The sequence below is a fragment of the Macaca nemestrina genome, chromosome 9 (genome assembly GCF_043159975.1).
Source record: "Macaca nemestrina isolate mMacNem1 chromosome 9, mMacNem.hap1, whole genome shotgun sequence".
Lineage (NCBI taxonomy): Eukaryota > Metazoa > Chordata > Mammalia > Primates > Cercopithecidae > Macaca > Macaca nemestrina.
The window spans coordinates 126,046,698-126,064,144 of NC_092133.1; the positions used below are offsets into that span (position 1 = coordinate 126,046,698).

The 17,447-nt window shown below is 40.8% G+C and overlaps 1 protein-coding gene across 2 annotated transcripts in view; it reads right to left on the reverse strand.

The window, feature by feature from the left end:
- Nucleotides 1-1,844: 1,844 nt before the first annotated feature.
- LOC105488229 (transmembrane protein 236) overlaps nucleotides 1,845-17,447 on the reverse strand; it is a 57,648-nt gene continuing 42,045 nt past the window's right edge. The window contains exon 5 of one of the 2 annotated variants that reach the window (XM_024794877.2): nucleotides 1,845-5,380. In XM_024794877.2, the coding sequence (XP_024650645.2) occupies nucleotides 4,797-5,380 (584 nt within the window). In that variant the 3' untranslated portion in view covers nucleotides 1,845-4,796. The remainder of the gene's footprint in view (nucleotides 5,381-17,447) is intronic. The other variant, XM_011752100.3, reaches the window with a different exon arrangement.

Here is a 17,447-nt window from a genome sequence, read left to right on the forward strand (position 1 = left end):
TCTGTTCCATTGGTCTATATCTCTGTTTTGGTACCAGTACCATGCTGTTTTGGTTACTGTAGCCTTGTAGTATAGTTTGAAGTCAGGTAGTGTGATGCCTCCAGCTTTGTTCTTTTGACTTAGGATTGTCTTGGCAACGCGGGCTCCTTGTTGGTTCCATATGAACTTTAAAGTAGTTTTTTCCAATTCTGTGAAGAAAGTCATTGGTAGCTAAATGGGGATGATATTGAATCTATAAATTACCTTGGGCAGTATGGTCATTTTCACAATATTGATTCTTCCTATCCATGAGCATGGAATGTTCTTCCATTTGTTTGTGTCCTCTTTTATTTCATTGAGCAGTGGTTTGTAGTTCTCCTTGAAGAGGTCCTTCACATCCCTTGTAAGTTGGATTCCTAGGTATTTTATTCTCTTTGAAGCAATTGTGAATGGGAGTTCATTCATGATTTTATGTGCCACATTTTCTTAATCTAGTCTATCATTGATGGACATTTGGGTTGGTTCCAAGTCTTTGCTATTGTGAATAGTGCTGGAATAAACATATGTGTGCATGTGTCTTTATAGCAGCATGATTTATAAACCTTTGGGTATATACCCAGTAATGGGATGGCTGGGTCAAATGGTATTTCTAGTTCTAGATCCTTGAGAAATCGCCACACTGTCTTCCACCATTGTTGGACTAGTTTACACTCTCAACAACAGTGTAAAAGTGTTTCTGTTTCTCCACATCCTCTCCAGCACCTGTTGTTTCCTGACTTTTTAATGATCACCATTCTAACTGCTGTGAGATGGTATCTCATTGTGGTTTTGATTTGCATTTCTCTGATGGCTAGTGATGATGAGCATTTTTTCATGTGTCTGTTGGCTGCATAAATGTCTTCTTTTAAGAAGTGTCTGTTCATATCCTTTGCCCACTTTTTGAGCATCAAATATAGCATCAACAAAATTTTGTAAAATTAGAAAATTATTTTATATGTATAATATAATAAAATTATTAGACTATATATTAATAGCCTAATCATAGATTGATTTTTAAACATACTTTCCTATAATTAACCATAGTGGACTTTTTTTTTTTTTGAGACAGAGTCTTACTCTGTCACGCAGGCTGGAGCATAGTGGCGAGATCTCAGCTCACTGCAACCTCTGCCTTCTGGGTTCAAGCAATTCTCCTGACCTAGCCTCCTGAGTAGCTGGGATTACAGGTGTGCACCACCACTTTCAATGTCAAAAACCTCAACTACTTTTGCACCAACCTAATAATTTTAATAATATATATGATATTTAATTACAGTGTAGAACTATCAATGTTTTCCCAGTGTAATCTGTTGTAATATCTATTAAATCCCATAGACCTGCACTCTGTAAACATGTATACAGTCTAAGTAAAATATTAATTTAAATTAAATTAGCTACTCAATTTTCCTCCTACACATAATCTTTTGTATATGTCTTCATTATTTGTATAAAGTGTTGTGACTTCCAAAAATATCAGGAACATTCATATTAAAATATCAGATAAAAGTGCATTCTAAATTCAAGTAATACTTTTGAGTTGATCTGAGCACTGTTGCTAAGTTCTAATATAGAGATAAATGTATGCTTACATAAAATATTTTCATATTTAGGAATATCATAAATGAATCCCTTGATTATAGACTTTTCTTAATAATAAAAAGACACCCATGGCAGAATTCAAAAGAAATTACTTGTATTATAATTTTTTTTTTTTTGAGACTCTTGTCACCCAGGCTGGCTTGCAGTGGCACAATCTCAGCTCATTGCAACCTCCGCCTCCCAGATTCAAGTGATTCTCCTGCCTCAGCCTCCCAAGTAGCTGAGACTACAGGCGTGTGCCACTACACCCAGCTAATTTTTGTATTTTTAGTACAGACCATGTTTCACCATGTTGGCCAGGCTGGTCTCAAACTCCTGGCCTCAAGTTATCCTCCTGCCTTGGCCTCCCAAACCGTTGGTGCATGAGCCACTGCACTGGGCCTTGTATTATAATTGTTTTAAGTTATACGTCTTGTAAGCTCCTGCAGGGTTGATTGATGAAGAGAGAGATGCATTGGTAAACAAGATGCCCTCAGGCTTTCCTTTAAGGAATAAAGATTAATACGCCACTCAGAAAAGTAAACACATAATGTAAATATGAATGAAGTGCTGTAATTCAGATTCTATGGGAATTCAGAGGAGAGACACTCAAATATCCGATGAATGGAGGCTTGTGTCCATTTTAATCTATATATTCAGCAGATTGATCACTTTTGAATACAATACTGCTCGATGAAAAAGCATAGTCTGAAGTAACCTTCAGATTGTATGTATTATTTTTCACAAATGCAAGGTTTAAATGATTATTCCCAGAGGGTGAGCAGGGCCACAGAAAGAATAAAACAGGAAATTTCTAAAAATGCACTGAGATACTTGTTTCTTGGAGACTTAGTACCATTCCAATACTTAGCATTTATCAGATTATTATGGTTTGCCAGATAATGTGCTCAAAGGATTCTTTACCCTTTAACCCTCCTAACCCTATTAATGTAGTACAAGTATTATGTTCATCTTTTAGATGTGGAAACGGGGACCCACAGAGGTTAAAGTACCTACCTCAAATCAGAAAGCTGGAAGGTAACCTTTTAACAACTCTGAGTAGATCTTCTTTTACAGTGTGAGAAAAATCCTAAAACAGAGGGAAAGGCAGACAGGGCGGCAGGAGGAGAGGTATTTGGTGGAGCACAGAATAACACAAGGTGAAATTCTCTTTTTTTTTTTTTTAGATGGGTGTCACTCTGTTGCCCAGTCTGGAGTGCGGTGGCATGATCATAGCTCACCGCAGCCTTGACCTCCTCGGCTCAAGCAATCTTCCTGCCTCAGCCTCCTAAGTAGCTGCGACTATAGGTGTAGATCACCATACCCAGTTAGTTTTTGTAATTTTTGTAGAAGTAGGGTCTCTCCATGTTGCCCAGGCTGGTCTCAGACTCCTGGACTCCAGAGATCCACCTGCCTCGACCTCCTAAAGTGCTGGGATTACACGTGTGAGCCACCATGCCTGGCCATATGTCAAATTCTTAAGCTATTTGTTATCACAGATCATTGAAGAAACTGGCTATATAATCATTACTCTTGCATATATAAGCCTCTCACAAACCTCTCCAGCATCTGAAAATTTCTATCAAATGAACGGCGCTGACGGGGAATATCAGAGAGTGTCCCAACAGGGTGAAAGCAAGTTGCATGACTTCGTATGTAATTATCTTATAACATCAATATATCCATGATATGGTATCACATAAGACACTGATACATTGGCTATTGTATTTGTAAGCTGAACTTTTAATTTTAAACAGGGCTCGTACTTTAATTATTTATCACAGTATCAAATTCCACAAATAAAATATTCTTTTACTTTGAAAACTCTGTCTTCACTTTATGGCTTTTTAATATGAAATTTTATATTGGTATTACTGATGTACCTTGACTTCATTTTACTAAACAACACTCATATTAGTACTTCAGTACTGGCAACACAGCTAAGCCTTAAACTGAGCCAAATATCTATTAAAGTGAATTGCTTTTTATGCTGAAATCAATTTATTGAATAAAAGTCCCTTGCCACAATGGAATAAAGAATATAATTCCATGTTTGAAGGAACAACAATTTTCAAATTTTTAAAAAATATAATCTGGCCAGGCATGGTGGCTCACTCCTGTAATCCTAGCACTTTGGGAGGCTGAGGTGGGCGGATCACCTGAGGTCAGGAGTTTGAGATCAGCCTGGCCAACATGGTGAAACCCCATCGCTACTAAAAATACAAAAATTAGCTGGACATGGTGGCGGGCGCCTGTAATCCCAGCTACTCGGGAGGCTGAGGCAGGAGAATCGCTTGAACCTGGGAGACAGAGGTTGCAGTGAGCTGAGATTGCGCCATCACACTCCAGCCTGGGGGACAAGAGCGAGACATTGTCTCAAAAAAAAAAAAAGCTTAGTCTAAAAATTATTCAATAATTTCAGGTGTGTTCTTTAAAACTAAATTTACTCAATCAATTCATATAATCCTCTCTATATAAAAGATAAAAATCTTATTCTTGGGCTAACTTGATGAAAAAGCTTCTTAGTTTTTTAAAAGGCTCTATTAAAGAGTATTCTTAGAAAAAGTGTGGTGTACATCAGTGGTCCCCAACCTTTTTGGCACCAGGGACCAGTTTCGTGGAAGACAATTTTTCCACGGTTGGGGGTGGGGGTGAGGGTGGGTTCTGGGATGAAACTGTTCCACCTCAGATCATCAGGCATTAAATTCTCATAAGGAGCACAAGCTAGATCCCTCGCATACACAGTTCACAACAGGGTTTGGGCTCGTATGAGGATCTAATGCCGCTGCTGATCTGACAGGAAGTGGAGTTCAGGCGGGAACGTTCAGTTCGAGGCTCACCACGTGCTGTGCAGGCTGCTTCCTAACAGACCAGGGACAGGTACTGGGACCATGTGCCAGGGGTTGGGGACCTCAGTATACCTAACTAACTAAAATTAACTGCTAACCCTTTCTAGAAATACCTGAAAGCCAACTTACAAGAATATTACTTTACTTAAATTTAGCACCTTTTGTATATGTAAAAAAAAAAAAAAAAAAAAAAAAAAAAAACTGACATGCTAGAGTTAGTAAAAATGGCTTATTCTCTACAATCTAGTCATTTCCTTTATAGTGCAAAAACCTACACCCCAAGAAAAAAAGAAGGATTACAAATGTGCACACAGGTATCACAAAGAGGCCTTACTAGATCCCATTTTCTTTTTAAAATGGAGACATTTCAAAAGCAGAAAAAAACCTGAGTCTGGTTAGGTAATTGAAGTAAATGTAAGAGAGAGTCACGAGGATATTTTTACACAGGCCCAGCACGGGTGTGATAGTCCCCAGGGCAATGATTAAACCAAGTCTAACAAAAACAAATGGTAAATCTTGCAGCAGGATGCTCAGGGAATTGAGAAGAGGGTTTTGGGGAGTGAATGTAATTCGAAGGAGAGAAATAAAACTGAATATGTAGACTGGGTATAGCCAGCTTGACTTGTACACTTTGGGGTGACCAGCCACACGCACCATTTCTATTGTGTCAGACCACAGGAGAAAGCTCCATAAGAATAATTCTGCCCGGACATCTCGCCGGGACATTGTTTTCAGGATTCCAGAGTCACAGGAGGGCTCCTGGAGTCCCGTGAACACAGACACCTGGCTCCATGTCATGGCTCCTGATGGCTGCGACAACTGGGTGCTGTTGGTTGCCTGGGGAGATGCAGCATTTTCTTGACTTTGCCTCACTTGCTCTGTCACCGTTTTTATGTGTTGCAAAGAGCTTGAATGGGTGTGCCCATTTTGGCTACCTGCAATGAACAGATTTATTTACATTTTAGTATTTTAAAATGTATCCATTTTAGCTCAAATGTTATTCAAATTTAAAATTCCATTTAAAGGTGGAATTCTCCATATTCTTTTGTTTTTCACTTAATTTAATTTTATTTTATTTTAAGTTCCAGGATACATGTGCAGGACATGCAGGTTTGTTACATAGGCAAACGTGTGCCATGTTGGTGTGCTGCACCTGTCAACCCATCACCTAGACATTAAGCCTCACATGCATTAGCTATTTATCCTGATGCTCTCCCTCCCCACATATTCTATTATTTGAGGCCATTTTACCCATGGAATTTCAAGATAACACTGAAGTAGCACACTGAAAAAACATAGAGGTGGAGAAGGCTCTTGGTGTCTTGGTATTTTCCTGAATTCAGATCCGAAGTCATTTTTTACCACTCCATAATAACAAACATTATTGGTTTCTAAGCTATACACTTTCACACATTATTATCTCATTTAATCCTCAGAACAAAGCTGAGAAATAGGGATTACTATCCCATTTTACAACTATAGAAACTGGGTCTTGAGAGGTTAAAGAACGCTGATATTCAAATGCAGTTAGTATTGGGCAGAGCTGGAATTCACACCTAGATTTGTTTGACTCCGATTGACAAACTCTTAACTTTATGGCTGCTATTACCTGTCTAGATACAATAGATCATGAGTTAATTATAAAACATTTGAGCGTCATAAAATCAAATGAATCTAGAAGTCCCCCAATCCAACCCTGTCATTTTGTAAGACAAACACCCTGTCATTTTCTAAGAAGGGGCTCACAGAGATGACCATACCCCAGATCTCCAGGTATGAAGTTTGGTGCTAAGAGGGAATCCATTGTTTTTTTGTGTGTTTTGTGTGTGTGTGTGTGTGATAGAGTCTTGCTCGGTCACCCAAGCTGGAGTGTAGCAGCGTGATCTCAGCTCACTGCAACCTCCAACTCCTTGGTTCAAGCGATTCTCCTGCCTCAGCGCACGAGTAGCTGGGATTACAGGTGTACACCACCATGCCTGGCTAATTTTTAGTAGAGACGGGGTTTCCATGTTGGCCAGGCTGGTTTCAAACTCGTGACCTCAAGTGATCTTCCCGCCTCGGTCTCCCAAAGTGCTGGGATTACAGGCGTGAGCCATGGTAACCGGTCTAGAGGGAATCTATTTGACCACTAGAGATTCCTAGTGAAGAGTGACATGCTGAATCCAAGGTTTTTAAGCTGTTCTTTTGCAAAGATTCTTGAAGTGATCATTAGGATTGGTTAACCTAAAGCATCTCTTCTGTGGCCATGGTCAACACACCAGTGATCTGAAAGAATAAGGCACGTGATGCAACACCATTGTGTGTGTGTGTGTGTGTGTGTGTGTGTGTTCCTCTCCGTGTATACATGGGTATTGAGGTTGGATTATGTACAAATTCTCAAATCTCAAGACCTAAAACAATGTTGATGGCATTGTTTTTATGCACAGAAGGGATAACGTGTTCTTTTTCAAACATTTATCCACTAAAACACCATTTTGGTTGCTAAGAAATTATCAGGACTTGACAAAGTTTACTCAGCAAACATGCTGAGCTGCCATATGACGTGATAAAAAAGGGAGTCATTAGACTGAATAGCTCTAAAGGTCAAAGAGACAAAGTCAATAAAAACTTGTTGAAGCGCATGGAGCTGAACATGAAAACATTTTACAATAAATAAATTAGGATTGATAACTAATAAAATGCTTGACTACTATAAGTAGGAGTTTGTTTAAAGGACACAATACATTTCTAGTTTCTTTTATACAAGTAACTAATTAGTTTTAAAGTTTAAGTGTGAATTGAGCATTTTTATAAACTAAAAAGATAATCTAAATTCTTGATGACACATTACTTCCAGTATGAATCATTGATAGGTAAATGTCAGCACCCATGACCTTAGAAACTTCTTTATCAATATTAGAATTCAGTGGCCTGAGTGGGAATCATCTTAATAAATAATACTCAAGTAAGGGAGAAAAGTATATAACAAGTTATTATTCTTAAATTCATAAAACCATCTTTTTAAACTCAGATGCTCATTTGTATCTATTGCACTTCTTATATTATTTAAAAAATTAATATAGAGCCAGGCGTGATGGCTCATGCCTGTAATCCCAGCACTTTGGAAGGCCCAGGCAGGTGGATCACCTGAGGTCAGGAGTTTGAGACCAGCCTGGCCAACATGGTGAAACCCATCTCTAGTAAAAATAAAAAAATTAGCTGCGAGTGGTTGTGGGCGCCTGGAATCCCAGTTACTCTGGTGGCTGAGGCATGAGAATTGCTTGAACCCGGTAGGAGGAAGTTGCAGTGAGCTAAGATCGCACCACTGCACTCCAGCCTGGGCGACAAGTGAGACTCCATCTCAAAAAATAAAATAAATAAAAATGAATTTAAAAATCAATATAGAAAATATTGCCTTAGAATATGTCATGTCCTAGAGAACTTTTGTTCCCCTCTCTTGATAGGTGAAACTGTCATAATGAAAATCCAAACGGCTTTGTCAACATTCAGAACACAGTGTGTAATTTGGGCTTTTGAAAGATGATTGCAAATTCAGCATTGTTTCAAAGCCAGGAAGTGGAAACCCCAAAAGTGACACATTAACATTTTTTTAAACAGTCGGTGAGAGTCTTAACATTTCAGATGCTAAGAGCAGCTGCTATGAACAATGAAGTCTTAGCTGGAGTTTGGTTTTAATGAGATACATGTGTATGAGGTGAAATTAGGTCTTTGAACTTCGTATCTTTACACAGCTCAAATTAAATCAGGGGGTACACGGATTCTGCTTCCTCTTTCCAAGTGAGAAGTACTAGAACTATTAACTGGAAAGCTTTGATGGCCTCCCAGGGGACTGGGGAGAGTTAAGGAAGCTGAGAAATCTTTTGGTCATTGGAGGGGACGAGCAAGCACATCTCGGAGCAAAGTACAGGCTCATGGATTTGATGCTATTCCCGTTAGCTCCAGGATGAGTTTGCTCTCCCCATGACTTTCTAAATGTCCACTTAGAGCTGGAATTCTTTTTCCTGTTGTTGTTAGTTGTTAGTTGTTCTGTTTGGGTAAAACGATATTCATTGGCACGAAATCCATAGAAGACATAAGCATAAAGAGAGAGCTCTCCTCACCTCCTGAGAAGCGCACATTGCCCTTTAAAAAGTAAAAATAGGCCGGGCGCGGTGGCTCAAGCCTGTAATCCCAGCACTTTGGGAGGCCGAGACGGGCGGATCACGAGGTCAGAAGATCAAGACCATCCTGGCTAAAACGGTGAAACCCCGTCTCTACTAAAAAAAATACAAAAAACTAGCCGGGCAAGGTGGCGCCTGTAGTCCCAGCTACTCGGGAGGCTGAGGCAGGAGAATGGCGTGAACCCGGGAGGCAGAGCTTGCAGTGAGCTGAGATCCGGCCACTGCACTCCAGCCTGGGCGACAGAGCGAGACTCTGTCTCAAAAAAAAAAAAAAAAAAAAAAAGTAAAAATAGCAGCCTCTTGATACAGTTTCCCACATCTGATTCTAGTTGCTGAAATGACATTTGATCATTACTCTGTAAGCTAAATGACCAAGAAAATGTCATTTTGTTAGCAGACAAGAGGCTAAGTAGGCAACTGTAACATACTTTACTTAGTTGTTTATTTATGGATTTATTTTTACCTCTAACTTTTTCCCCAAAAGTTTTGAACACCTAACGGGGGGAGGGGGGGAGGAAACAAGGCACACGGTAACAATTCAGTAGTGAGGCATTTTCTAGAGTGTGCATTCCTCTTGCGAAGAGAACAGGAAAACAGTATGTTATCCAAATAAAAACAGATGCAGGTACAGTGGCTTATGCCTGTAATCCCAGCGCTTTGGAAGGCCGAGGCTGGGGGATCACTTGAGGCCAGGACTTCCAGATCAACCTGGCTAACGTGGTGAAAACCGTCTCTACTGAAAATACAAAATACTAGCCGGGCACGTTGGTGCAGGCCTGTAATCCCAGCTACTCAGGAGGCTGAGGCAGGAGAAATACTTGAACCCAGGAGATGGAGGTTGCAGTGAGCCAGGATTGCACCACTGCACTCCAGCCTGGGCAACAGAGTGAGACTCCATCTCCAATAATTAATTAATTAATAAAAGAAGAAAAGAAAAAGGAATCACAAAGCACCTAAAAACATCCAGGAAGAAAGCTGATGCTAAAAATGCATTCATGGCCGGGCGCGGTGGCTCAAGCCTGTAATCCCAGCACTTTGGGAGGCCGAGACGGGCGGATCACGAGGTCAGGAGATCGAGACCATCCTGGCGAACACGGTGAAACCCCGTCTCTACTAAAAAATACAAAAAAACTAGCCGGGCGAGGTGGTGGGCGCCTGTAGTCCCAGCTACTCGGGAGGCTGAGGCAGGAGAATGGCGTAAACCCGGAGGGCGGAGCTTGCAGTGAGCTGAGATCCGGCCACTGCACTCCAGCCTGGGCGACAGAGCCAGACTCCATCTCAAAAAAAAAATAAAAAAAAAAAAATAATAAAAAATAAAAAAATAAAAAATAAATAAAAAAAAAATAAAAATGCATTCATTAGACTCCCAACGGCCTGCAATGAGCAAATACGAGAGTACCGTACCAAGCCTGGGCTAGACATTGGCAAATGGCATCCTAAATAGCATGGAAGTAGTTCCTAGCTTCGTGACTCTGAGTCTCCTACAGTCACACCAATAAATATGGAATAATAAATGGTGGCCGGGCTTTAAAGGAAAGTAAATTCTGTGATGAGAGATAATCAAAGGGGATTCACTGGGAAGTCAAAGGAGGCTCGTCTGAGACGTGACAGTTAAGCAGAGATAGGAAGCATGAGTAGGAATTGATTCAGTGAGGAATGGAAGAAAGAACTTGCAGGTAGTGGGAGTGGCCTGTGTAAATATCCTTCAGCTAGCATGAACTGAAAGAAAGGAGTTTGGTGAAAGGTGGGGGATGCAGAGAGGAAGTGGGAGAGGAAAAGAGCTGGTGACTATTAAGACCTTTCTACGCATCAGGCACTGTTCCAAACCCTTTATATGCTTTAACTCACTTATTAAAACCCTATGGTTTTCCCGTTTTATCTTACTTTATGTTATTTTAGAGACAGGGTCTTGCTCTGTCGCCCAGACCAGAGTACAGTGGCACAATCATAGCTCACTACAGCCTCCAACTCCCAGACTCAAGCGATCCTCCTGCCTCAGCCTCCCAAATAGCTGAGACTACAGGCTTGCACCACCACACCTGACTAATTTTTTTTTAATTTTTACTTTTAATAGAGACATGGATGACTTGCTGTGTTGCCTAGGCTGGTCTCAAACTCCTGGACCCACGTGATCCTCCTGCCTCAGCCTCCCAACACACTGAATTACTACAGGCATGAGCCACTGCATGCCGCCTATTTTCCCATTTTAATGATGAGTAAACTGAGGCACAGAAAGATTATGCACTGTTTCCAAGGTCACACAGCTAGCTAGTAGAAAAAGCAGAACTTGAGTCCCAAACCCTTAACCCTTGTACCACATTCTCTGTGGCAGAGACAGATGATAGAGCGTCCTATGGTCCAGGATAAAAGTTTCGGATTTCGTTCTAAGTTTATTAGGTTGGAGCAAAAGTAGCTACTTAGAGGCAAGTATGAGGCAGTAGAATGAAGACACAGAAGTCAGCAGAGGCAGCTGATGTGCAAAGAGATTGTTACCAGTTCACATCAGTCAAAACATAATTACTCAGAAACAAATAGGGCTAGTCTTAATTAACAATCCCCCAAATCTATTTCTCCCGAGGGGAAAATGGTTAGAGCAATCTAAAAACGAATGATGTAGGCATAACACTGAGAAAACTATCTGGAGCAGAAGAAAATTGCCAGTCCTTTTAAAATGATTTCTGAAAAAACATGCAGCACACAAAGCACCGGTAGTCATCATAATTTCAGAGGACAAGGGGAAAAAGGCAATAAATTAAAACACACCTCAAGGTAAATTAGAAACACTGTTATTTATTTATTTATTTATTTACTTATTTACTTTAGAGATATGGTCTCACTCTCTTGCCCAGGCTGGAGTGCAGGGGCACAGTCATAGCTCACTGCAGCCTCAAGCTCCTGGGCTCAAGCGATCCTCCTGCCCCAGTCTCCCAACTAGCTGGGACTGCAGGCTCACTCATTCATCCATTCATTTATTCACTGTCTCAAACACTTAGAATGTCTAAGATCCTGTACTAGGAATTGTGGAAGACACAACAATCAACAGGTAAGATTCTCACCCTTCTAGCAGCTTCCATTCAAATACAGCACTCCGGACTAAACCTTAGAAAGCAGAGCTTCAACTTCATCATTTATTTATTTATTTATTTATTATTTTTGAGACACAGTCTTGCTCTACCCAGACTGGAGTGCAGTGGCACAATCCTGGCTCATTGCAGCTTTGATGTACTGGGCAAATGTGATCCTCCCACTTCAGAATCCCAAGTAGCTGGGACTACAGGTATGCGCTATGACTCCTGGCTCATTTTTCAATTTTTTGTAGAGATGGGGATCTCACTATGCTGCCCAGGCTGGTCTTGAACACCTGACCTCAAGCAATCCTTCTGCCTCAGCCTCTCAACGCTCTGGAATTACCGGCATGAACCTCCACACCCAGCTAAACACTGTTATTTTGACATACTCTCACTGAGGTAGGGAAGACAAGTCATATTGCCAAGTAATAAACGATGACATGGGACATCTACCTCACAGGTCGGTTCTAATGAAGGAATACGTCAGTAAAGCACTTAAAAATAGTGTTTGGCGGCCGGGCGCGGTGGCTCACGCCTGTAATCCCAGCACTTTGGGAGGCCCAGACGGGCGGATCACAAGGTCAGGAGATCGAGACCATCCTGGCTAACACGGTGAAACCCTGTCTCTACTAAAAAATACAAAAAATTAGCCGGGTGTGGTAGCGGGCGCCTGTAGTCCCAGCTACTCGGGAGGCTGAGGCAGGAGAATGCCATGAACCCAGGAGGCAGAGCTTGCAGTGAGCCGAGATCGCGCCACTGCACTCCAGCCTGGGCGACAGAGCAAAGACTCCGTCCCCCCCGCCAAAAAAAAAAAAAAAAATAGGGTTTGGCATATAGAATGATCATTTATGTGTTACATAAATAAAAAGTAGCAATAGTGAAATAATTTATTGTTTTAAATTAATTGGGACAGAATAGAATATATTAGAATGCAGTAAATAGTAAGGGTGACTGTAATTTAACTTTGGCTATAGTTCCACCATAACTCATTATCTGGTATATCAGGGGAAGTCACAAGTTTGAGAAACACTGTCACACTACAAAGACTAAACAAGATCATGAGTTTAATTCTCATATTTGCCTGTTCACATCACAAAGAAAAATGCTACCCTACAGATATAACCCACACAAGTGAAGGCAGCTTACACCAGCTAAGAAGAGCCTCTTGTACATCTCTCTTCCTAATTCCATGATCAGTGTTCAGTGATATCACTGGTAGCTTGAAATTGGTCATGGTGGGAGAATTTACACCACAGACGTTGGCAAATGCTACAAATCAGGACTTCCCCACTCCTCAACCCTACTCCACAAAGGTAACTGATTAAACGCTGACCAGCATACTACTGCCTATGCTCAAAACTGTGTACAAGTTTTCACCAAATAATAATAATGAATTCAAGATGAATATTCAGCCATCATCAGTTCTGGAAAAGCCTGTGGGCATACATTCTCAGCTGTGAAATAGTTGTGGCAGCTTTCTTTACAGAAAGCATGAGATTGTTGTCTAGTAAATTCAAAAACCCTAAGATCCTATTTCAGTTCCTTGCCACTCATTGCATAAATCTGACAATAAATAAATTTCTATATTTTATACAATGTAAATGTTAAGAGAGTTATTTTGTCAGAGGACACAACTAGAAAGCTGGATGGTTTAAATTTTTTTAACTTTTTTTTTTTTTTTTTTTTTTTGTAGAGATGGGGTCTTGCTATGTTACTCAGACTGGACTTGAACTCCTGGACTCAAGCGGCTCTCCCACCTCAACCTCCCAAAGTGCTGGGATTACAGGTGTGAGCCACCATGCCCAGCCCACTGGATGGTTTAGAGATCATTTTTCCCTCTACCGCCGCTTTACAGACTTATCTAACACTGGACAAGTATTGCTAAAATCTTAATATTATCCATTTTTAAATATTCTATTTTTAAATATTGAAAAAATGTTCCCATCTAAAATTCCTAATCTTCAGTTTTTCAATCATATTGTGGTCCTCCTCCCCAAGAGATATATGGTTAGACTAGAAAATGTTATTTAATTTACAATATATTTTATACAAAGGTAATTATATTATTTGTGTGACTTATGACATATATTTCTAGATATATTTTACTCAAAATATATAATATATAAATAAATGCATGCTGAATTCTTCATGTTCTGTTATTCTTATCAACGTCCCTGAAACGTTTATTTATTTTATAATATATATAAAAATAATATACTATTGAATATGTGTAAAGAAAATATATACAGTAAGGTAGAATGTCAAGATGCATATGGTTATCTCATTGCCAAAAAGAAATAATCCTACACTTTGAAATGGTCTGAAATGCCTCTACCGTATTTCCTCCTTTATTCCAAATACTCAGGAGTTTTAAGTGCTTGGATACAGACAGGAGCTAGCAATCCCAGCAGGAGCTGGATGACAGGAACTGATGCCTAATGGATGAAACTTGAGTCATTGCATTCTGAAGAACCTCCGTCAGCCCAGTTTATGCATATTTATTAGTGTAGTTTAAGAGCCCTGGAGCGTCTAGACCAGGAGCTCCCCAAAAGGCAGCATCTGCCTGTTTCTGCTCAGCTTTGTACCCCCAGCACCGGTGGAGTGCCTGGTATTGGTATGGCACAGATCCACCATAAAGATTTGCTGAATAAAAGGTGGGAGGAAGTTCTTTTCTGAAATCTATTAGCATGAGGGAGCAATGAGCATCCTGGGGGAAAAACCTGCACTAAGGCAAGGAAGTCAAAGCATGAAAGCTCGGCCCAACCATTGACTCTGGTTCCCACAGAGTCAATGGGTAAAATGTGGAGCTCTGCACAGAGTCTACCACTCAGATGCCCTTCTGGCCCAGTCCTGGAGGGAGCCCCTTAAGCAAGGCCGTGAGGATTGATTCCACTAACACACCCTGGAAGACATCAGAAGCACCTGGCAGCACAGGCTGGGGACCTGCATAGCTCAACAGTAAGAGAGGATGTAATGCGATATTAGGCCCCACAGAGGGTGCCAGTGCAGTCTGGCATGGCACAGTCCGCAGTGCTTGGGCAGACAGCACCAACAGCAGCAGCAGTGCTTCAAAGCATGCCAGAGACCATCCAGGCACCAGTAGCATCAGGGGTCACCAGGCAGGAGGAAGAAAGGGCATGTTTTAATCCGTTTTCATGCTGCTGATAAAGACATTCCCAAGACTGCGAAGGAAAGGAGGTTTAATTGGACTTACAGTTCCACATGGCCAGGGAGGTCTCACAATCATGGTGGAGGGTGAGAGGCACTTCTTCCATGGCGGCAGCAAGAGAGAATGAAGAAGATGCAAAAGCGGAAACCCCTGATAAACCCATCTGATCTCATGAGGCTTATTCACTATCATAAGAATAGCATGGGAAAGACTGACCCCCCATGATTCAATTACCTCCCCTGGGACCCTCCCACAACACGTGAGAATTCTGAGCGATACAATTCAAGTTGAGATTTGGGTGGCGACACAGCCAAACCCTATCAGGGCAGATGTGTGATTTCAAGAAGATTGTGTTTATGATCTCGTAAGAAGTCCCTGAGAACCTCCAGCTCCCCCAACTACCCACCTACCCACCTATGCACACACATCCAGAAACAGAAGGATTTAGGGTCCCAAAATAGCAAGTGGAAGCAGAGCATGAGAAAAGTGGTGTTCTTCTAGATAGGACCTTACTATTAGTATACACACAATGTCAACAACAAATGATCAAGAACATCAGCTAAGCCAGTGGCTTATGCTTGTAATCTCAGCACTTTGGGAGGCCGAAGCAAGAGGATCACTTGAGCCCAGGAGGTTGAGGCTGCAGTGCACTGTGATCATGGCACTGCCCTCCAGCATGGACAACAGAATGAGACATTCTCTCAAAAAACAGAAGAGAAAAAGAACATCCACACATTATGCAGGTGATCAGCTCTCTTTGACCTAAGATATGAAAATGTAAATATTGAAAATCAGTGACCTATGCCTTTAATTTCAAACTGGGGCCATAAGCTTTTCTTGGTCCATAATAATATGGAACACAAGGCTTGGTATTATAAAGTAACACATGCTGAATTCTTTTATTCCCTTATTCCTATCAGTCTCCCTGAAATATTTGTTTCCAAAGTATTCTGTGACTTACAAGTGTCTCATTTAATATACTAAAATTATTCACAATTATTTTGACCACTCAGAAAGAAGAAAAAAACAATTTAATGCCAAATTGTTAAAATCATATAAAGCTGTCAAAATCAAAGGGAGCCTTCACTGAAAATTTTTATAGCACCTGACATGCTACGTCTGTTGGCACCCAACTCACTCCAATATAGCTTTTGGCCCAATCTGTGTAATCCAGACAGCTGGCACTTCATTAGAAGATATAAATCAGAAATTCTACCCTTCTCTTACCCCAGTCTAGTAGATGGCCACTTATTTCTTGAGAAGAGGAAAAAAAAATCCTAGAACTAACACACTTTCCTGAAACTTCCTTCTTCTAAATAGCAAAGGGAGGGTAGGAAAGGAAATACCCTCCTCCCCAGTTTGGCCCCGGACACAGTGTTCCTCATACTCACCCCTGAGCACATTGCAAAATAACACATTATGGAAATCCAGCTCACACTCGGGACTCATCTTGTATAATAAGCTATTTCTTAAAAAGAACTAAAGAGGAACTCAAAATGCCATTCATTTTATTCAGGAAAAAAAGCTGCATCCTTTGTTTTTTTTGTTGTTGTTGTTGTTGTTGTTGTTGTTTTTGGTTTGTTTGCTTGTTTTTGTTTTTTCCTTTTAACCTCTATGACATCTCTTACATACTATTTGGTTAAAATGCCATGAGTCACATTTCAAGAAAATTTGGAAAGCCAGTTCCCTTAAGAATTTGGATTGACCTGTGCTTGGATTGACCTCTCTGTTTTTAACTTGATATTTATGACAGCTCCTAGTACTTCCTATAGTAAGGGGTTCTCAGAGTGGGCATCAGAATCGATGGCAGAACTTTAAAAAATTACAGATGCCAGGTTCTGTCTTCCAGTCTGTTGAACGGTAGGTAGAGCTCATGCATATGGATTGCAAAGACACTTTGATGATCTCTGGTGGAAATCCATGGCTAAGAATCCCTGTATTTGTGATAACCAGTGGCCCCCAATTCAATGACAATAGCTTAGACATTCAATAAAAATTATAGTTGGCATTCATTTTCAGAAATTATATTTTGGTAAGTCAATACCAAGAAGAAATAACTCAGAGAGAAACAGTTCCTTTTCCTTCTTCCTTCCTGCTCTGCAAACTCCCAAACCTGGGTCAGTCCTAAGGCTTCTATCTTTTCAACCTGCCAGGCCCAGATTTCTGAACCTCAGTGAGAAAAAACATATAATCTGGATCAGCTGCAGAACAAATTCCTGGTTCCAGTTTGTGCTGCACACTCAACATCACTCATCCATCTGTCTCCCTGTCTCTAGCCCACTTCATCTCCATTCCCCACAGCAGTTACCCCAGAGCGTCCCCCATTCTTTTGGGTCCTCTCCCTTCCATCCATCTCCATTGTTCTCAGCAGAAAACTTGCTTCCTATTTCATGAAGAAATTGCAGCATTATCTGGCGTAAATTCCCCTTGCTTGCTTTCTCCCTATCCACTCCTATTATTTTCCCAATTGTCAATCATCTGGGAATTGCTAATTTTAAAGATTAGTAGTGCCTGGGCCTCACTCCAGAAAATTATGATTTCATTAACTGGGTGCATCCTAGACATCCAAACTTTCAAATTTCCTTAGTTGATTTTAATGTACAGC